Genomic DNA, 23,387 nt, shown 5'->3' with positions numbered 1-23,387 from the left:
ACCGGACAAAGGGCACAGCGTGATGGGGGGCCGAGGGGTCAGGCTGATGGACTCGGCCTTGAGCTGCTTAGGAAACTCACGAAGATCACGGTAAACATGGTGAGAGAGGGGGAGGGTTGAAGGTAAAGGCCATAGTGAGTGGTGCCCGGGGACCCCCGAGTGCTGCCCACCATACTGTACGAGTGAGGCAGATCACAAGGAAGAAGAACAAAATAGGAGGTGGACGTCTAAGAGGCCGTCCAGGGCATACAATGCCAACTGAAAAACCTCAGGGCCCAGGCATCCAGAAGAGAAATTGTACAGAAGTAACCAACCTAAGGGGCTGACTGGGTCCGGGAGGAGACACTCGATGCCACCAATGGCCTAAAATTATAATTTCAAGAACCACCTGACCAGCAGGAGGTGACCACCATAACCAACCACTTGGACACAAAAGACCCATCTGAAACAGAAGGGATCACAAGGGTCCAAGATAGCAGAGAGTTGGCACTTGACTCAGGGCAGACCCAACAAGGTCTGGCAATAGAGACATAAAAGCCCATGTGATGGCTTGAATAGGCCCTCCATTAGGCAAAGTGGACAAAAGGGGCCAAGGAGTGTCGATGGATTGAAAAGGAAAACATCAGCTTTCATCTCATACTCTAGGTGGCAGCAGCGTCTCTGGTGAGGCTCATGTGTCCAGTAAATTTAAAGTGCCACCAACCAATGAGGCCCTCTAGTGTCTGCCAGTCACACTACACCCCTACTAACTGCTGCATTCTAATGTGCCACCAGCCTATGAGGCCCCCTAGTGGCTACCAGTGACACTAAACCCCTACTAACTACTACATACTAATGTGCCACCAACCAATGAGACCCACTATTGGCTGCTAGTGACACTACACCTGTACTAACCGCTACATTCTAATGTGTTTCCAGCCTATGTGGCCCCCTAGTGGCTGCCAGTGATACTACACCCCTTCTAACTGATATATTCTGATGTACCAGAAGCCTATGAGGTCCCCTAGTGGCTGCTAGTGACATTACACCTCTACTAACTGCTGCATTCTAATGTGCCACCAGACTATGAAGCCCACTAGTGGCTGCTAGTAACACTAAGCCCCTACTAACTGCTACATTTTAATGTGTGACAAGCCTATGAGGTCCCCTAGTGGCTTCTAATGACACTACACCTCTACTAACTGCTACATTGTAATGAGCCGCCAGCCTATGACGTCCCCTACTGGCTGCTAGTGAAGCCACGCCCCTACTACCTGGTATATTCTAATATGACCTCTAGTGGCTCACAGAGGTACTACACGCTAGTATCATGGCGTATAGCAGCAGGCTGTGAGCACCCTGGGCTCACACGTGGATTTAACGTGTCCTAGAAACGAGTGTGTCATGAGAGTATAAGGACCTCTAGTGACTGCTGAAGGCACTACACCCTGTGTTAATGGGTACACATAACTGCTGGTGGTGATCATTATGGTATAGCCAGAGGCTTGTCTGTAGCTAGCTCAGATGTCTTTTCTTTTATGTTTTGTCTTTTTTCTGTTTTTTAAATATTTAAATATTTTTGTTTTCTGTTTTTTTTTTCAGTATTGTTTTAATTAAATATTTTATAATATTGTATTAAATATTATTTCATCATTGTGTCAATTTGTTAGATTCTGCACCCAGTCCTCTTTATGCCAAGCCTAAGGGAGGCGCCCCCCACAACACCACCACAGCTGTGGCCCACCCTCAGACCTTTACAAGCCCACCAACACTGCAATGTGCTCCTTTGGCTTTGGGAAAACTTCTGGATTTTTTCCTGGTTTTTACTCCGATTGTGGTATTTTGTTTTTTTTTTTTGGCTTTTTTTGATTTTTTTCTGGTATTTTGAACTCCTCTTTCTAAATAAATCTTTACATCTGGAGTGCTGCTTTTGTTATTGTGGGCCGGTGGTCCTTTTCTGAGTTGTCCTCCCCTTCTGTGAGGTCCGTGCAGGCCAATAGCCCACTTCTTCACATTGGAGGTGGGTCTCGTTGGAAGCCTGAGCCTGGGGTTTGGAGATCAAGCCTCGATCTGAAGGTCTGGACTCACAGGGGTGTTTGGGGTGTCCTAGAAATGCGGGTGTCACAAACCTAGGAAGACAATGCGCCTCCTGAACCGGGGGTCACATAGCTGCCTCTGGGTTTTAATCACTGATGTTATCAATGGGACCCCCATCTGTGCTACTGGCCTCTGGGGTGGGGACTTATTGACGTCATAAAGCTGATGACCCCTCTTGGCAGCTGCTCAGCGAGGATCTAACTAACTAAACTAATGGAGCCCCCCACACCAATTGGTCTTCTGAGGTTGTCCTCTTTTTTCAGCCAATGCTTTCCAGCTTCAATATAGTTAGCACTCCACATCTGAGCAAATCTTGGACAAGCCCCCCATTTGTCACCAAAGACAATTAGCACCATGACTCCAATTCTCTTCAGGATGTTTCTTTTTACAAGGTGGAATAGCTGGGCCGAGAGAAAGAGGGAGAGAGAGAGAGATAGAGAGATATGGAGAGAGAGAGTGAGATATGGAGAGAGAGAGAGAGAGAGAGAGAGAGAGAGAGAGTGAGATATGGAGAGAGAGAGAAAAAGAGTGTGAAAGAGAGAGAGAGAGAGAGAGACATAGAGAGAGTGAGATATGGAGAGAGAGAGAGAGAGAGATATGGAGAGAGAGAGAAAAAGAGTGTGAAAGAGAGAGAGAAAGAGAGAGACATAGAGAGAGTGAGATATGAGAGAGAGCGACACATAGAGAGAGTGAGATAGAAAGAGAGAGTGAGATATGGAGAGAGAGAGAGAGAGAGAGATATGGAGAGAGAGAGAGAGAGAGTGAGAGAGATATGGAGAGAGAGAGTGAGATAGAGAGAGAGAGAGTGAGATAGAGAGAGAGAGAGAGAGAGAGAAAGAGTGAGAGAGAGAGAGAGAGATATGGAGAGAGAGAGAGATCGAGATATGGAGAGAGAGACACATAGAGAAAGAGTGAGAGAGAGTGAGATATGGAGAGAGAGAGAGAAAAAGAGTGTGAAAGAGAGAGAGAGAAAGAGAGATATGGAGAGATAGAGTGGGGGCAGAGAGAGAGTGAGATAGAGACACACAAGAGAGAGACAGAGAGAGAGAGAGGGACAGAGAGAGAGAGAGAGTGAGATAGACAGACAGACGGGGGGTTCAGCACCTGCTGCTGCAGTTAAATCCTAGTGGCCCCCTTCAGTCAGGTCTCATATGGCCCCACTGGCTAAGACATTTTGTAACCCAAAGTCCCTGAGTTTGAGTCCTGCAGTTGCTCAGAAATGAAGACGAGCCGAGAGGTGGCATCACTACAAGTTAATTCCTGACCTGAGACTAGCAGTCCAGCCCCACAGAGAGAGGACAGATGGGGTCCCATTTAAGATAACAGAGCACCTACAGTCATGTGAAAACATTAGGACACCCTTTGAAAGCATGTGGTTTTTGTAACATTTTTAATAAATGGTTATTTCATCTCCGTTTCAACAATACAGAGAGATTAAAGTAATCCAACTAAACAAAGAAAACTGAAGAAAAGTCTTTTCAAGATCTTCTGTAAATGTCATTCTACAAAAATGCCTATTCTAACTGAGGAAAAGATAGGACACCCTCACATGTATTCCCTCTTAAATTGGCTCAGATCTCACACAGGTATATCACACCAGGTGCACATAATTAGTAGATCGTTACTCTGCATGTTGAATGAGGCTTGCCCTATTTAAACCTCAGACATTTAGTTTGGTGTGCTCCTGACTGTTGAAGTGAGAGTGAGCACCATGGTGAGAACAAAAGAGCTGTCAGAGGACTTCAGAAAAGATTGTAGCAGCCTATGAGTCTGGGAAGGGATTTAAAAGATCTCAAAAGATTTTGAAATCAGCCATTCCACTGTCCGGAAGATAGTCTACAAGTGGAGGGCTTTCAAAACAACTGCCAACATGCCCAGGACTGGTCGCCCCAGCAAGTTCACCCCAAGAGCAGACCGCAAGATGCTAAAAGAGGTCTCCAAAACCCTAAAGTGTCATCTCGAGAACTACAGCAGGCTCTGGCTACTGTTGATGTAGAAGTACATGCCTCTACAATCAGAAAGAGACTGTACAAGTTTAACTTGCATGGGAGGTGTGCAAGGAGGAAACCTTTGCTTTCCAAGAGAAACATCGAGGCCAGACTGACATTTGCCAGAGATAAAGTTGACAAAGACCAGGACTTCTGGAATAATGTTCTTTGGACAGATGAGTCCAAAATTGAATTATTTGGACACAACAGCAGAGGACATGTTTGGCGTAAACCAAACACAGCATTCCAAGAAAAGAACCTCATACCAACTGTGAAGCATGGAGGTGGAAGTGTCATGGTTTGGGGCTGCTTTGCTGCAGCAGGACCTGGTCAGCTCACCATCATAGAATCCACGATGAATTCTACTGTGTATCAGAAGGTGCTTGAAGAACATGTGAGACCATCAGTTAGAAAATTAAAGCTGAAGCGGAACTGGACCATGCAACATGACAATGACCCAAAACATACTAGTAAATCAACCAAAGATTGGCTGAAAAAGAAGAAATGGAGAGTCCTGGAATGGCCAAGTCAAAGTCCAGATTTGAATCCCATTGAGATGCTGTGGGTGACTTGAAAAGGGCTGTACGTGCAAGAAACCCTCAAACATCTCACAGCTGAAAAAGTTCTGCATTGAGGAGTGGGGTAAAATTTCCTCAGACCGATGTCGAAGACTGGTAGATGGCTACAAGAACCGTCTCACTGCAGTTATTTCAGCCAAAGGAGGTAACACTCGCTATTAGGGGCAAGGGTGTCCTATCTTTTTCCTCAGTTAGAATAGGCATTTTTGTACAATGACATTTACAGAAGATCTTGAAAAGACTTTTCCTCAGTTTTCTTTGTTTAGTTGGATTACTTTAATCTCTGTATTGTTGAAACGGAGATGAAATAACCATTTATTAAAAATGTTACAAAACCACATGCTTTCAAAGGGTGTCCTAATGTTTTCACATGACTGCCTATGTGTACCTGTTAGCAGGGGTGTAGTTCCTCCAGCTGCCACTAGAGGTCAAATTAGGCTTGTGCCCCCTCAAGTGTGTAGGACACCCTGAGCCTGGCCAGTGTGATCACTGCCTACAATAAGGTGCATATGTTGCTGGGGTTGCAGTACCATGAGGAGCCACTAGAGGTCACCAAGTGTTCTTTGTTAATGTAATCCTTCTGCAATTTTAACATAATTTTGCATGTTATGTTGTTAATTTTGTTTATGGCTTGTTAATATTTTATTATTGATTTTTGGTTGTTTTGTCTGCAGTGCTTTTTTCGTGACATGCCTTGTCCCCTGAATGTGCAGCCCAAGGAGGCAGGGCCACCTGATCTTGTAGCAGCAGTTCTGACCCTGCTTGTATTTCGAGTGACTGCAGCTTTGGCATTTCTGTTGGCGATTCCTCCTTTTTGATTTTTGATCCTCAGTTCTGATCATTGGAATTTCCTGGCTTTTGACAGCTATCTTCATTTGAAAGGACCGTCTTTGCCTTCTCATTTAATTTATCTGTTTGCTTTACATTTTGGCCTAAGAGGCAACACTTTGTTTTTTCTTCTCATCTTGCTTTGCTATTCCTGTGCTGTTTCAGTGTCTTTAATTCATCCGCCCATCATCCAAGCCCATTTATCCAGAGAAGGGTTTCAGGAAGGCTGGGGCATAACCCAGCAAGTCAGGAACAATCCTTGAGGAGGACGTCAGTCAAGCACAGGAAACACACACACACACCAGGGATAAGTTAGCACCTAACCTGCATGTCTTTAAACTTTAGATGGAAACTGGAGCATCCAGAACTAAACCTACAAAGACGTGGGGAGAACATGCAAACTCCATTCAGGGAGCACCCTGGGCACAAAACCTGGTCCTCAAACTTTTACTTATAAAGGAACTTCTATTTTTTAATTTTTTTTTGTTTTTCATCTTTTCAGTTGTGGTCAGTTTTGCAAATGTTTGCTCCTTAAAACCCCAAGTCCTGTTTCTTGGGCCTGTGCAGGCTGGGTGCCTGTGATTTGAACATTAGAACAATCTAGATGAGAACAGGCCATTCAGCCCAACAAAGCTCGCCAGTCCTCTCCACTTATTTCCTTCAAGAAAACATCAAGTCGAGTTTTGAAAGTCCCTAACGTCTTACTGTCTACCACACTACTTGGTAGCTTATTCCAAGTGTCTATCGTTCTTTGTGTAAAGAAAAACCTTCTAATGTTTGTGAAATTTACCCTTAACAAGTTTCCAACTGTGTCCCCGTGTTCTTGTTGAACTCATTTTAAAATACAAGTCTTGATCCACTGTACTAATTCCCTTCATAATTTTAAACACTTCAATCATGTCAACTCTTAATCTTCTTTTGTTTAAACTCTAAAGGCTCAGCTCTTTTAATCTTTCCTCATAATTCAACCCCTGTAGACCTGGAATCAGCCTAGTCGCTCTTCTCTGGACCTTTTCTAGTGCTGCTATGTCCTTTTGTAGCCTGGAGACCAAAACTGCACACAGTACTCAAGATGAGGCCTCACCAGTGCATTATAAAGGTTGAGCAGAACCTCCTTGGACTTGTACTCCACATCAAGGCGCTATATAACCTAACATTCTGTTAGCCTTCTTAATGGCTTCTGAACACTGTTGGGAAGTTGATAGCTTAGAGTCCACTATGACTCCTAAATCCTTCTCATAAGGTGTACTCTCGATTTTCCACCGCCCATTGTGTATTCAAACCTAATATTTTTACTTCCTATGTGTAATACTTTACATTTACTGACATTAAATTTCATCTGCCACAAATCTGCCCAAGCCTGTATGCTATCCAAGTCCTTCTGTAATGATATAACGGATTCCAAATTATCTGCTAATCCACCTATCTTGGTATCATCTGCAAACTTAACCAGCTTGTTACTTATATTCCTATCTAAATCATTTATATATATTAAAAATAGCAGCGGCCCTAGCACTGACCCCTGTGGAACACCACTCTTAACATCGGCCAGTTCTGATGAGGTTCCTCACACCATCACCCTCTGCTTCCTGTGTCTGAGCCAATTCTGCACCCATCTAAAAACATCACCCTGAACTCCCACTTCTTTTAACTTGATGCCCAACCTCTCATGTGGCACCTTATCAAATGCTTTCTGAAAGTCCAGATAAATAATATCATAAGCTCCACTTTGATCGTATCCTTTTGTTGCCTCCTCATAGAATTCCAACATGTTAGTAAAACACGACCTCCCTCTTCTGAACCCATGCTGACTGTTCAGAATAACTCCTGTCCTTGCCATGTGTTGCTCAATCTTATCCTTAATAATTCCTTCCATTAATTTTCCTGTGATGCATGTTAAGCTTACTGGCCTATAGTTGCTTGGATCTGCCCTGTCACCCTTTTTATATAATGGGATGATATTTGCCATTTTCCAGTCCTTTGGAATCTCTCCAGTGCACAGTGACTTCCTAAAATATGTGTCAAGGGTTTATATATGTACTCACTAGCCTCCTTAAGAACACGAGGATAAATATTATCTGGGCCTGGTGATTTGTTTGATTTCATCTTATTTAATCTGAGCAGCACTTCTCCCTCTACAATTTCCAAATCCCTCAGTACCTCCTTAGTAGTCCTGTTACCTCTGAGGTTATCCACTTGCTCACTTGTAAACACCTCAGAAAATGTAAGTTTAGGGCATCTGCTATTTCATTGTCTGTATCTTTTAATTCCCTTTACTATTCCTGATGAACTTGACCTCCTCCTTAACTGTTCTTTTACTACTAAAATACTGAAAGAATCTCTTGGGGTCTTCTTTCACCTTATCTGCTATATTCCTCTCCAACTGTCTTTTAGCCTCTCTGATATCCTTCTTAATGGTTGCCCTCATGTTCTCATACGCTCACGGTTCTCTTTGCAGTCATTAGTCTTATATGCCTTATACAGCAGTTTTTCCTTTGCAACTTCTTTTTTAAATCTTTATTAATCCATCGTGGAGTTCTTTTTAGTTTCCTATTACTTCCAAATTTAGGTATGTATCTGTCCTGCATTACATGTTTTTAAACCTGTTCCACTGCTCCTCGACTGTCTCCACATTTAAAAGCTTATCCCAGTCTATCCTACTTAGACTTTGTCGCATCTGCTCAAAATTAGCCCTACAAAGTTCAACTTAACAATTTTAGTCTTTGCATCTGTACTCTTACAAAATACTGAGAATTGTATTACATTATGGTCACTTGACCCTAGTGGTTCAATCACCTCTACACCCTCAATTCTATCCTGATTATTACAGAATACTAAATCCAGACAGGCTTCACCCCTGTTGGTGCTTTAACATGCTGTGTTAAAAACAGTCGCTGATTACTTCTAAAAACTCTTGCTCTTCTGCTCCTCCATCTGTAAGGTTATCCCAGTTAATATTTGGATAATTAAAGTCCCCCATGACTATAATATCTCCCTGTAAACTTGCCTTTTGATATTACTAAAAGATGTGTGTTGAAATTACTGTCTGAATTGGGTGGTCTATAACACACTCCTAAAATAAGACCTCTTTCCCTAATATTTTCCAGATGAAGCCACACGTCCTCACTAAGATGGGGCTCATCATCCAACTGAAGATGCCTTACATTTAAATCCTGTTTGACATGAACAGCAACCCCACCTCCTTTTCTGTTCTGTCTATCCTTCCTAATAATGTGTATCCCTCTATGTTACACTCATCGCCATCTTTGTTATTTAGCCAGGTTTCTGTTATTGCTATAATATCATAATTATGCTCTGCTACATACGACTCCAACTCACTTACCTTATTTGTGATCCTTCTAACATTAAGTCAAGCTATTTGAGTTTAGGACTAGGCTGTGGTGAGTGCTGAGCTCTACTCTGTGGACCCTGACCTGGTCTGACTTGTGGGTTTCAAGTCTTGTATCCCTTTAGATATTTCTGAGGGGCAGGATCACAACCACAAGGGGGCCATAAACCCACCTCAGCCCAGGGTGGTCACCACCTACAGCTATGTGGGCCTGTCATTAGGGTATGGAGCCTCCAGAAGCCACCAGAGGTCATCTTAGGCTTGTGACACACAAGTACATCCTAAACCCTCACTTGAGCCCAGGGTGGTCGCCGCCTACAGCTTTTTGTACCTGTTGGTGTGAGTGTAGTGCCAACAGGAGCCACTAGAGGTCATCACAGGCCAGTGACACACCAGTTTAAAGGACCCCCTAAATGCTCCTGTAAGCTGAGGGTGAGCACTGCCTGCAGCTGCTGTATGTGTCCCTCTAAGGGGCCACTAGATGTCTCCACAGGCTTGTGACACATTAGTTTACACAGCGTCCTGTGTGCCTGCCTGCCAGCCAGAGAGGGGGCAGAGGACCAGAGGGTGACAACTGCACTGTTATATCAGACATGAGGATGGCTGGGGGTGGCTATCCTAAGAGGTGGGGTAAAGCTGATATTTAGTGGGGTAGGTGGTCTAGAGTGTTGGTGGTGTTTTGGGGAACCCAACTCTAGACAGAACACCAGGCCTTCACATGGTAGCCACACCCAATGGACCTATCAGCCCATCATGCGTGGCGAGAAAGGAGAATGTGGACAGCCCACCCACAGTGGCCATGTTTGTAGAACTCCGAGACCACAAGGTGAACCAACGCTCTACTCTGCTGTGAAGCCATTCTTTTCATTATGGCTGGATCTTTCTAATTCTGACCCCTTGGGGGTCTCCTGCCGTATCTACGTGTGATATAACCGGTGGGCTGGCCGGCCATATTTTGACTGGACGTTATCATGCAGGAGAAAGACAACCAGGACCAGTGAGGACCACCAGATGACAGATGGAAGTGGGTGTAGAAGAAAGCCGAAGAATGTACTGATACTCACGGGGGAAGAAGGAGGTAACGATTCCCCCTGCCCCATGCTGTAAAATCAGGTGACCTCCGGCCACCAGATATCCTCTAACTAACCGGACCCTCTACTAGCAGTAGCCCCCCACCACCCCTCCCACCATTACTGAGGTAAGACCCCAGTCATCAGTGCTTAATTTCTCCTTTATTTAAACTCAGAGATCACACCAAGCCTGCGGTTTCCTTGATGAACTGCCAGACACCAAGTTGAGGGTCCATCTTGTGGGCTCATGTTTGCCATTTCCACCAATCTGGGGGTCTCCTACACATCCACAGGGGGGCAGTCTTCTGTTGAGTGGAATATAAAAAGACGAGAATCAAAGTTAGTGAGACGGGACAGCAGAGCGTAAGAGACCCCAACTGCATCCACTTGGTGGGCTTACAGGAGCACTGAGGTATCAGTTAGATAAAACACTGAGAACCTACAAACAGACCCCAAATCCAAACACAGAGCTTTGTGTGGATCTATGAAATGACCGCGAGGTGACCACACTGTACCTGCCACCGGTGGGTAGAAGATGGACTCCTCTGGGAGCCCCTTGGTGAGGACGGCCTCCCGGAATATGAGCTTCAGATCAGGCGTCAGCCGTTCCGAACGCACTGTGGAGAGACAAAGACATTGTGAGGATAAAGGTTGGCACGTTAGAGGGCGCTGCCACTCAATGGGAAAGCGGCACAAATTGTAATGTAGTGCCAGGCCATTGTTTTTAGTGATTAAAACAGGAAAATCAAATCCAGAGACAAGTTTGTTTGTTTACTGGGCCCAGCAGAAGAATTGGGCGGGGCCTGAATCTGCAGTGCACACCCACAGTTTACCAGTAGGGGGTGCAGCACCACAGCAGAAATCTCAAAACTAACATCATTAGCAGGCTGCATCTGCACTGGGCTGACCGCTTTAGGGTTTGGGTGTTCAGTCCAGGCATCCATGTTATATAGCGCCTTTCCAAACTGAATATTACTGTATCTTCAAAATCTCAGCATAATTGTACCAACACCTTGATGGGTAAGCTCCCTCACCCTTGGTCTCATAGTGGGTAAGCACTGGGGATTGAACGTGTAGCCTGGTGGATTTATTTTGTGAACAACATCACAAAACTCTTCAAAGGTACGGCGCACTGTTTTTCATATTTCAGCAGTTACACAATAAGTGAACTGAGTCACTAAGGGTCACACCACAATCAGTGAATGGGGCTGAACGTGCAGCCTTGTGATTTTATATAGCGCCTTTCACTATACAAACCATGTTAAGGCCCTTCACAGATTCAACATGACTGTTTCAGTATTTATTATCAGTGTACTGGCAAATGAGGGGTCTCCCCCATAAGTGAGTGGTCAACCACAATACCCACACCCTTGTAATTTTATATAGTGCCCTTCCATAGTGAGCACCATCCCAAGCCTCTTAACAGGCAATGCACATCATTTCCATATTTCTCTATATAGACAACAGTAGAAACGCCATGTCACTTGCTAAGGGTCACACTATGTGTCCTGAACCTGTACCCTTGTCCACCCTAATAAAAGGATAAGTGTCTGTGTGTCTATCTATGTGTCCATCTGGTTACTTTGCTTCTGTCATTTCAACAGATGGTGCAACACAAACATTTCTAAGGATAAAATGCATTGCATTTGTTATTCTAACAGATGGCGCAACACAAACATTAACTCTGCTTTTGCGAATCACATACTTAATGGCATATAACAGAGACATCTGCATTGCATTTGTAATTCCAACAGATAGAGCAACACATACATTAACTCTGCTTAAGAGAATCCAAGACTGAATGGCATATAACAGAGAATGAGAATATAGAGAATGACAGAGATACAGCACCCAGACAGGACACAGACATACAGAGATTTTTATCCTTTTATTGAGGTGGCGACTGCCTTGTTGCCATGCTGACCATTGCCCCAAGGTGCTTTACAGGTTTTCATATTTGTACACTTATGGTGACTTTCCCAGGAATGTGATTTTTATATAGTGCCTTCCCAACCTAAATGTCATCTAAATGCTGTTGACAGGGTCAGGACAGCCATTTCCATATTTGCATAATTAGAGAAACTTGAGATGCTTGGACCCAAAGGGCTGAACCTGAGCACCTCGATATTGTGGCCACCACCTCACCGCCCTTCACAGTTTTACTGCAGTGGTGTCCACCTTTGCACAGTTAGGGGGAATGGCAGGTGGGTGTGCCTTTAGCATTTAGTCATTAAACCACTGGAGCCCCCTAGTGGCTGACCCGATGTCATCAGGATTCTGCTGTTTCTTGAGCAACACCCAAGGCTGCTGTCGACTTTCATCTGATCAACTTTGAACTCAGCCTCATAAAGCGAGAGCCGGGCACACGAGGGCACACCGTTTCACAATCCATTAGCGGCGGGCATTTAAATGAGGACAGATTTGGTCCTCCAAGCTTGGAGGATTTTGCTCAAGGACGGTGCTCTTTTGTTTCCTTGAAGGTTCTGCTTTATGATATTAGCACACAAGCCTGAAGCTGATTGGTTGGAAGTGGATGACATCATCACAGAACTCCATGACTTGCTGTCCAGTGCCCCCTAGTGAAATACTCACCGTACAGGTTCATCGAGTTGTGGTCTTTGTCCTTGTGCGTCTTCCGTTTGCTCACCACCGCGTAGCTCTCATAATCCGTATCCAGCACCACCACGTTGTTTACGCTGTTATGGAAGCCTGGAAATGAAGACAGAGGAGTTAAAAATGTTGTCGCGTGGGGCTCATGATGGCTCAGATGGGGTTCTCCCTCCCAGCTGTGCTCTCATTTGTTCATTTCTGACATTTTCGCTTATGTTGACTACGCTAACGTTACTTTTGTTGATTGTGTGATTTCTTGTCTGTTTATATTCGTGAGCTGCCAGCGTTAAACTCCACATTGGTTCCCCAAGAGGCGGGGCCACATGCAAATCACAGACCTAGAAACTTGGGGGGTCTCCCACAGTCCCTGGTGGTTCATTTCATTTTGGTGAGTTTCCTTGAATGTCTTTGATTTATTGGATTTTTTTTTTACCTTGTTTCTGGATTATTCTATCGCTGTTTTGTTTGCTCGGATTACCTTTCGTTTCAGGCAGCTCCCTTTGTATTTTTTATAAAGGTTCAGTGTTGTGTTGCCCTTTGGCGGTATATTTTAAAGTGTTTTTGGAACTTATTGAGATATATGTGCTTTGGGACCCCCCACTCAATTGTGTACAGTAACAGTGTAGCGTCCTACACCATTAAAGTGAGCCTAATCTCACAAAACCTATTGTATATGTGAAAGGCACTATATGATAGATAGATAGATAGATAGATAGATAGATAGATAGATAGATAGATAGATAGATAGATAGATAGATAGATAGATATGAAAGGCACTATATAATAGATAGATAGATAGATAGATAGATAGATAGATAGATAGATAGATAGATAGATAGATAGATAGATAGATAGATATGAAAGTCACTACATAATAGATAGATAGATAGATAGATAGATAGATAGATATGAAAGGCACTATATGATAGATAGATAGATAGATAGATAGATAGATAGATAGATAGATAGATAGATATGAAGGCACTATATGATAGATAGATAGATAGATAGATAGATAGATAGATAGATAGATAGATAGATAGATATGAAAGGCACTATATAATAGATAGATAGATAGATAGATAGATAGATAGATAGATAGATAGATATGAAAGGCACTATATAATAGATAGATAGATAGATAGATACTTTATTATTCCCAAGGGGAAATTCACGCACACAGGTTGGATGGAGTATTCCTTTGAGCTGTGAACCCAGCAGGTGACACCAGGATTAGTTGTCACCCCACCCCACCCATCTCCAGTGACTTACGGTGGCTGACGTAGGTGAAATGGTTGGGGGTGTCCGTCTTCTCATACAAGTACGAGTATCTCTTACATTCGGAAGATCTGAAGAAAAAGAAATCACTCAGCATGGCAGGCATGCGTGTGACAAGGGGCCACCTAGCAAAATGAAAAGGCATCACTTACCTGACTTTCCACACGGTGACATTGACATCGCCGTTGTCCATGGGTGTTAGGACCCCCACGCAGGCTTTAAACTTGTCCCGGTGCTGGATGAACCACGACGCGTCAGAAGCGACTCCTAGCCAGTGCCATTTACCTGCGAACTGAGCAAAAGTTTAGGGGTGAGCGCCAACATCATTGAAGAGAAGCAGAGCCTTTGATTGTCTCAATTTATTATCATGTGCAGTGGTCAAGGGGGACATGAAAGACTTTAGAATGGAAAAGCCCGCAGTTCATAAGAATGCCTTTTATTTTATTTTATATTTTATTTCCTTTGTGGAATTTATGTAAGAGAACAATGCTTCTTCTGTTTTATCCCTTGTACCCCAATAGCCGCTAGTGCCAACATAACAGTGCCCTCCAAAGCTTCATCACTTATCAATAACACGAAATCTGTGTCAAAGCTATCATTTGTAACAATACTTAATTAACCAAAGAGTACAAAATGTCAACCAAAGTTCAGAAGCAACATCTCTATGACCAAATAGTGAACTTTATGAGCTGGAATGTCAAAGGTCTCAATCATGAATTAAAGAAAAAGAAAGGACTCTCGACCTTAACAGGCCTCAATGCCAAGATAATATTTTTACAGGAGACTCCCTTATTAAGTAAGGACCACATTTGGCTGCAAAGAGAGTGGTCCGGCCAAATTTTTCAAAGAAAGCCAGGGGTGTGGGAATCTTAATACACAGAGCTACTCCATTTGTACTGGCAAAGGCAACATCACTTTCTGAAGGGTGATGGTGTCATGGTGACGGGCAATTTATTGAATACTCAAATGATTTTGATTAATATCTATGCCACTAACGTTAATGACAGAGCTTTCTTCCAAAATGTATTTGCATCAATCCCTAATGTGAACTCTCACAAATTTTTTTTGGCTGGAGACTTTAATTGTGTTTTAAATCCTGACCTTGATGGATGATAATGGTGATAACATCTAATATTGCAAAAGAATACCAGGGCTGGTAAGAGGAGCCCTACATTGGTCACGCCGTGTAGAAATCAATGCCAGTCAGTCAGTATCTAACCCTCTATATCCTAACACAGGGTCACAGGGGTCTGCTGGAGCCAATCCCAGCCAACACAGGGCGCAAGGTAAGAACAAATCCCTGCGCCAGGTGCCAGCCCACACACCCACACACCATGCACACACTAGGGACAATTTTGGATTGCCAATGCACTTAACCTGCATGTCTTTGGACTGTGGGAGGAAACCCGGGGAGAACAAGCAAACTCCACACAGGGAGGACCCAGGAAGCGAACCCGGGTCTCCTTACAGCAAGGCATCAGTGCTACCACTGTGCCACCGTGCTGCCCAGGAGTCAAAGCAGGTTCTGAAAATGAATGAATGGCTAAATAAATGAATGAATCTGTTAAGCCTTAGCGTATTCATTTTATAGCCAGCCTCATATGGAGCCATTCCTGTACACTTCTAAAAAGCAGTAATATTCTGTTTTTGAGTGCCATTTAGCAAGGTGGGCTTCCTGAGACCCCTAGTATATGGAATGAGTGTTGCCCCAGTAGCTGTAGCAAACGTTGACAGACAGCTTCAATTCACCAAGAAAGTCAGAGGTTGTAAACTTTAACGCAAGCCTCACACAAAGAAGGAGGATAAAGGAGGTGCTCACCAGTGTCACGCGTGAAGGGAACAGGGCGATGATCTCAGCAACCTGATGTACAATATGGCTGAAGGAAACCTGAAGCTAAAGCCAAGTCGGGGTTGCCAGGACCCTAAAAAATGTTCTTTAGCCCAAATACAGCTTACAAGCAGCAAATCTGACAAAATAATAATAATAATAATAATAATAGCCCAATGTCTGAATATGGACAAAAATGACACACCAGAAACAGGAGGGGCGGAGTCCGAGTGGGCGGGTCAGGTGCATATCATCACAACCCAAGGGGGGAGGAGTTCTGTCAAAGATATTTCAGAGTGAAAGAATGGGTATCTACCATTACACAAAGGGGGGGGATTTTACAATAGTTACAAACATAGAGAAGTGCAAATAGCAGGGGATGAAAAGCCAGGGTAAATGTTTAGTGAAAGGAGGGTGAAAAAGTAGCTCAATACACGCAACCCACAAACGTTTTTACTTGTGGATGACAATCAAAAATAACACAACTGGGTGAGAAAACCGCGGAGCTGGCAAGACTGCAGGAAGCTGAGGGTATACCAAGATGTGACAAAGTAGGAGGGGAGGACAGGAACGTACCAAGAGCAGTCGAAGAAGAATACGCCGTTGACACAGGCAGCTGGGCCAGCAACATTGAGGAAAATTTCATTCAAAATGAAATAAAAAACAAAGGGATTGGGAAATGTGGAAGTAACACTAGGATATGTGAACATAAATCACCAAACGTGTCCTCAAATGCAGGATATTTTTAATGCATTTTTAATTAATTTATTTATTTAATTACTTTCTGATTTATTTATGCCAGTAAGACTGAATGAAACATGGAGTCCACCTTGCCATTTCTTCTTTTCATTTTAGCAGGGTGCTCTTCCCATTCGTTTAAGGGGTGTTGAAGGTCTGCTGATGAGTGGCATATGCTGATGCCACCTCTGCATGGCATCAGATCTCAATCCAGGCTCCTTGTGGGGAGCCCCTGGCTGGTGAAACGAGCGGACCACCCCCATGACCCTCGATATGTTCAAGACGTGTTTGAAGACCCCCTTCTTTAGAATTTCTGTCTAACTGACATTAGCCATTAGGTTTTGTAAATCTAGAAATTGAAACTCGCTTGTGTTCTGTTCTGAGGCCCTCACTCGTGATGATCAGTCTTGTCACCTTGTCCTGTCACATTTGTTCCCAAAAATCCCCCAAATTATACTCACTCAGGTTTTGGATGCTGATCCACCTGACAGATGTATCATTACAATCAAATACGTATCAAGTAAGTGGAACTTTTTTCCTTAAAAGTTTTCATTATTTTTTAAGGCCAAAGCTAATATAATTAAGCAATGAGTTCCATAATGAAACCCACCCTGTACTGAAGAATTCCCCACCCTTAAAATAAATATAGAAACTTTCTGCATGACTTAAATTGACTACTTATAATATAATATAATACTAATAATACTAATAATAATAATAATAATGCATTTTATTTGTTTTAAATAAATAAATGCACAGAAAAGGATCAAACAAATAATATGCACACCTTAATATTGTGTCAATCTTATAGGCTGAGAGCCGTCACTGCAGCTTTTAGAGTTTTCAGTGTTTTCATCTTTTCCGACGTTCTTGTCTGCAAGTCCTCAGCAGTGGCGTTAAGGGTTGGGACATCAGACACTTTAACCTCCATTCTATTGCCCCTTACCCCTTAATTAATTGAGGGGCTGGGGGCAATAGAATAGTATCCTAATTTTAGTAATATACAATAATAACAGCATAAAGCGCCCAATTACAGATAGAAGGTGCGAGGGGAAACCCCAAACACCACAGTTCTCGGATGTGATACATTCAACAAATGAACGCGAAACGTTAAGGGGGATCCCAGCAAAAGACGACCTGTCGAATTTTTTTATAATCATTTTTTTAATCCACAAACAGAACTGCGTGACATCTGCAAATCCCAAAAGTCCGTCGGAGACATTGAAACTGCCGCAGAGTCGAGCAGGCGCCCACTGCTAACACCTGATCGTACCGTCTGAGCAAACGTCATCACCACGTCACAAAATATCAACAACAATATTTGATGAAGTAGGCCTAAGTAAAAAAAATGACCGCACTTGAATGTTACGCCACGAGTATCTTTTCTAACTTGTTTAAAAAACAACAAAGTGCTGACTTTGCTAATTACAAAGAGCAGACAAACTGGAAAAAATGAATGTTGTTAACAGTATGTGTGCACTGGACCTTCGTAATTCAAAGATTTTAAATGTGTTAATGGAAATGAGAAGTCCAGTAAAAAGTGACCTCATATAAAAATGGCAATTGCTATGGAAGAAGAAGAAGAAGAAGAAGGTAGTTGATTGTTAATTTACTTCGTAACTTTATATTACAAGCAGTTTATGATAGCAGAGGATAGGAAAACAAATATATTTATTGGTTCATCTACCCCTGACTATGTTTGAACGTAGAGGAGAGGGGGTCCTGGGCTTGAACCCTTGTGCAAAACTTCCCACAGGTTTTCTGAAGGAACCAAGGGAAAAACTTAGGAGTAATCTAAACCTGAACAGGCACAACACAAAATGAACAAGCGGTGTGAGAGAACGCAGCTGGCGTATCGGCATTATGAATGATTTATACATAAAAAGAGAGAGAGACACGGATATATATATATATATATATATATATATATATATATATATATATATATATATATATATATATATCTATATATATAATATATATATAGATAGATAGATAGATAGATAGATAGATAGATAGATAGATAGATAGATTATTCTATCGCTGTTTTGTTTGCTCGGATTACCTTTCATTTCAGGCAGCTCCCTTTGTATTTTTTATAAAGGTTCAGTGTTGTGTTGCCCTTTGGCGGTATATTTTAAAGTGTTTTTGGAACTTATTGAGATATATGAGCTTTGGGACCCCCCACTCAATTGTGTACAGTAACAGTGTAGCATCCAACACCATTAAAGTGAGCCTAATCTCGCAAAACCTATTGTATATGGAAGAGGAGGATAAACTTTAGATATGTGAAAGGCACTATATGATAGATAGATAGATAGATAGATAGATGTGAAAGGCACTATAATAGATAGATAGATAGATAGATAGATAGAAAGGTGCTATATAATAGTTAGATAGATTAGATAGATAGATAGAAAGGTGCTATATAATAGTTAGATAGATAGATAGATAGATAGATAGATAGATAGATAGATAGATAGATAGATAGATAGATAGATATGAAAGGCACTATATAATAGATAGATAGAGAGCGACAGAGACACGGACACAATGCGCGGTGCCAAAGAGTCAAAGTCTACTTATCAGCCGTCAGAGCGCAGCGGCCAAGTCAGAAAGGTAGGGTGGGGGAGAAAAACACGAACTGCGCGCTCATGTAAAACTCCGGTCACGCGCCGTTATAGTTCCGAATGTTCCGAAAAGAAAAATAAATCAATACAGCATAGCGCTACTATTATTCTTAGTTTTCATTTTAACATTTTACTGATTTTAGTCAATAAAACGAATATTAAACAAAAAAAGAAAGAAAGAAAGACCTTCCATATTCTTCCAAGTTATTAATCTTTATGGACGTTCTCCTAATCTGAGCTAATGGAAGGTATCGCTGTTGTGACCCCATTTCGTTCTGCCGTGCTGCCCCCACGCTAGTGACCCCCTGATCAGCCTGTTCGTCGCTAGCCGGTAAGAACGGTAATTTCGCCCACTTGGGTTTCTTACCCGTTGGATGTCGAAGTCCGGCAGCTGCGGGTCCGCGGTGCGGACAGGCGACACGCAAAGAAGAACAGTGGCGACAGCGGCCAGCAGAAACATTTTCATAGTGCTCAGCGAACGGTGAATGACATGCAGGCGCTGTCGGACTCGCGCTTTTTAACCCCGGGGGGCTGGGTGGGGTGAGGCTGAGGCCGGTCCGGGGCAGATTGAAGAGCAGCAGGGTGGCAGTCGTCCAAGGGGCTGCTGGAATTGGACACTGGGGGTGGGCGTCACTGTATACACAAAAGATCGCGGCCGCCGGGCACACAAATCGAAATCTCGTCTCATCCAGAATGTGCGACAGACGGGGTTTGTCCACCGGTTGCTTTATCAAAGGGCTGCCGGTCAGTCAATAAACTTCTTTTCATGTCCTTTTTTGTATTCCAGGTGGGGTGAAGAGATCTACTTAAATACACGGGAGCCTGCTAATTTAATGAGATGATTCAATTGAAGTCCTTATCTCATCGTGACCTGGCAGTCACCGAAACACTGGACAGTTCATGTTAAAAAGTGAGACGCTTATCGGCTGACCAGGTGACAAAGCCCCTCTTCCTCTCTAGATGACAGACTGACCCCCCTTTTTCGTCATCTTTCAAGCTTAGCAAGCAGTGAGATGCAGTGGTTAAGGGCTTAGACCTCCAACCCCGTGGTCGTGGGTTCAAATCCCATGCACTACTGACACTGTGTGACCCTGAGCAAGTCACTTCACCTGCTTGCGCTCCAATTTAAAAAGAAATGTAACCAAATGTATCATAAATGTTGTATATCACCTTGGATAAAGGCGTCAGCCAAATAATTGCATGTGAACTAATTCTACATTATTAGGGCTTAGGACGCTATGGGAGTTCCATACTGAAGAACATGGGTGCAAATTAAGACAAAGCATATCGGTGAAGAAACAATGAAGTATTGCTTTATACAAATAATTATTCATTAATGACTTTTATATGGCACTTTTCTAACCTACTCAGTCTTCTTTACATACACAGTGGAGAACAACTTCAAACACCAGCAATGTGAACCACACACCTGGATGATGCAACAGCTGCCATTCTCGTGCCAGTACGCTTGCCACACATTGAGGTGAAAGTTAGTCAGTGCAAGACAGTGGATGATTAGGGGGTTAAACTGACCAGGTCATCAGTGGGCAGGACGTCGGGGGATGCCCGGGGATCTTTGATGACTGCAGAGAGTCAGAACTTCACTTGTATGCCTTGTCTGAAGGATGGTGCCAGTTTACTCAGCAGTGTGTTCCCTGTCAGTGCACTGTGGCATTGGGGTCCATACACGGACCACTGGGTAAGCATCCCCTGATGACCACTATGACCAAAGCTGCTTCTAGATGGCTTCCCATCTAAGTACTGGCTGGGATTTAGGTGGCAGACCCTTGTTGAAGTGCCAGTGGTGTGGCAGCAGGCAGGGGAGAAACAAATGAAGTTAATTAAGTAGCTGAAAAGAAGTTCTAACTGAAATACAGGACCAATTAGGCTATCAGCAAACCAAACATGCTCAATCCACATCTTAATAAAAGGATGTTTTTTTGTCCATCCAGTTGCTATATCTATGTCATTCCAACAGATGGTGTATCACAAACATTTGTAGCTTCTGCCTTGCACCCTGTGTTGGCTGGGATTGGCTCCAGCAGACCCCCGTGACCCCGTGTTAGGATATAGAGGGTTGCATAATGACTGACTAACATGAAAATTAATTGCATTTGTCACTCCAACAGATAGCACAAAACACAAACATTAACACTGCTTTTACAAATCCCATAGCAACTGGCATATAAAAGAGACATATGCATGGCATTTGTCATTCCAACAGGTGGTGTATCACAAACATTTGTAGTAATAAACTGAATTGCATTTTTTATTCTGATGGCACGCAACAAAAACATTAACACTGCTTTTTTGAATCCTATAATAAATGGCATATAACAGAGAAATATGCATCGCATTGCTCATGCCAACAGATATGGCACCACAAACATTTGTAGTAATGCATTTTATTACTATACATGATCCTGGCGCACCATCTGTTTGAATGAGAAACACAATGCATTTTATTATAACACACACTACAAAATACATTCCATTAGATGGTGCACTGCAAACGTTATTTATGTTGATTACTTTGACTGCAGCCCACCTTAAACGGGCAGCACCGCTAGTCAAGATAATAAAACCCCTGAGTTTAGCTTGACTGAAGTTGTCCTTCCGCATTCATAAGCAAATGTGAACCTGAAAATATGAGGATGCACGGCCTCCTAGAGTGACCCACCAATCTCTTAACTCCAGGTGAGTTCTCACTAGAGTGTTACAAGACTTTCTTTAATTTGAATTCCACACATTTGCTATATAATGTACTGTAAGTGACAGAAAAAAAATAAAATGACAAATAAAATCTTTTGATATCTGCTTGCACGGGGCTTGGTGACTCAAAACATGTCGCACAAAGGGCGAGTGCTAAACCTTCTTCACTACTCGCAGTGGCTTTTCCTACTGTTATCGTGCTAACATTTTGTCTTTTCTATGTTTTTTTTTCATGTCATAACACTTTTTGTTACTGAAAACACTTTTGGCTCGTCTTTCCAGGGATATGGTAACAGTACAGCACAAGACCGCAAGAATGGATGGCGGCCATCAGTCAGGATTGGGCCCAGAAGTTGATTGACAGCCTGCCAGGGGAAATTGCAGAGGTCTTGAAAAAGGAAGAAGGGCCAACACTGCAAATAGTAAACTTCATGTCACTGTCAATAAAAGCCTTTTAAACTTGTGAACTTCTTGTAATTCTACTTCAGCCACAATACAATACAATACAATTTATTTTTGTATAGCCCAAAAATCACACAAGAAGTGCCGCATTGGGCTTTAACAGGCCCTCCCTCTTGGCAGCCCCCCAGCCTTGACTCTCTAAGAAGACAATGAAAAAACTCCCAAAAAAACCCTTGTAGGGAAAAAATGGAAGAAACCTCTGGAAAGGCAGTTCAAAGAGAGACCCCTTACCAGGTAGGTTGGGCATGCAGTGGGTGTCAAAAAAAGGGGGTCAGTACAATACAATACAATACACAGAACAGAACAAATCCTCAATACAGAATGAAAATAGAAATATTAGAAGTACGGAGTAGAATTTAACAATAGATGGTATCCCATAATAGGATTTGGATTTGTTTAGAGTCCTGCAGACCTCATTCATCAAGCTGCCTCCCCCAATTGGCCATTCCACAGCTGGGCCAGCCAATCTGATGAAAGGACCCCTCTACCCCACGATTCCAGCGATCCTCCATCAGATATGACTTTACCTTAGGCAAGCAAAACAACTTGGCAGGTGGGCCGTGGGCACCGAGTGCCACATTTGAGTACCGAGAAGAGAAACAGAATAGGTGAGGGTTAGTATCCAATTCTAACTCTCATGTTACTTATGTTTTAGTGCTAATGACTAATAACAGAGATGCAGTCTGCGCAGTTAATCAGCAGCTCTAGTCAGGGTGTGCTAAACTGAAGTTGTGAGTCTTCAGCAGGGATTTAAAAGCTGAGACCGAAGGGACATCTCTTATAGTAACAGGCAGACCACTACACAGTTTAGGGGGGTCCTGTAACTAAAAGCTCGACCTCCTACTGTTATTTTATTAACCCTTGGAATCATAAGCAGACCAGCATCTTGAGATCTTAATGTGCGCTCTGATTTGTAAGTCATGATAAGTTCAGCCGGACTTCGGCCATTTAATGCTTTGTGTTATGTTAAAAGGAAGATTTTGAAATCTGCCCTCAACTTAACTGGGAGCCAGTGTAAGGATTTAAGAACTGGAGTTATCAATCAATAGGATGCCAATCAGGTGTGAGTGGGCACCCTGTGTTATTAAAGAACAGATCTATCAAAGTCTGCTCTTCACAACACATGTTTGTCGAAGTGTATCATGGCACGAACAAAGGAGATTTCTGAGGACCTCACAAAAAGAGTTGTTGATGCTCATCAGGCTGGAAAAGGTTACCAAACCATCTCTAAAGAGTTTGG

The 23,387-nt window shown here is 42.9% G+C and overlaps 1 protein-coding gene across 1 annotated transcript; it reads right to left on the bottom strand.

Annotated features, from left to right (window-relative positions):
• Positions 1-10,032: 10,032 nt before the first annotated feature.
• Positions 10,033-19,513, bottom strand: LOC120542694 (lipocalin-like). The gene is made up of 6 exons (XM_039775307.1): positions 19,341-19,513; positions 13,930-14,069; positions 13,772-13,848; positions 12,482-12,598; positions 10,405-10,506; positions 10,033-10,194 (listed from the first exon to the last, which is right to left on the bottom strand). Exons 1-6 carry the CDS (start codon positions 19,437-19,439, stop codon positions 10,169-10,171), a joined length of 561 nt encoding a protein of 186 aa, XP_039631241.1. The 5' UTR covers positions 19,440-19,513; the 3' UTR covers positions 10,033-10,168.
• Between the last annotated feature and the right edge of the window lie 3,874 nt (positions 19,514-23,387).

This window comes from Polypterus senegalus, chromosome 13 (assembly GCF_016835505.1).
Source record: "Polypterus senegalus isolate Bchr_013 chromosome 13, ASM1683550v1, whole genome shotgun sequence".
Classification (NCBI taxonomy): domain Eukaryota; kingdom Metazoa; phylum Chordata; class Cladistia; order Polypteriformes; family Polypteridae; genus Polypterus; species Polypterus senegalus.
This window is presented reverse-complemented; position numbering and strand designations above follow the sequence as displayed.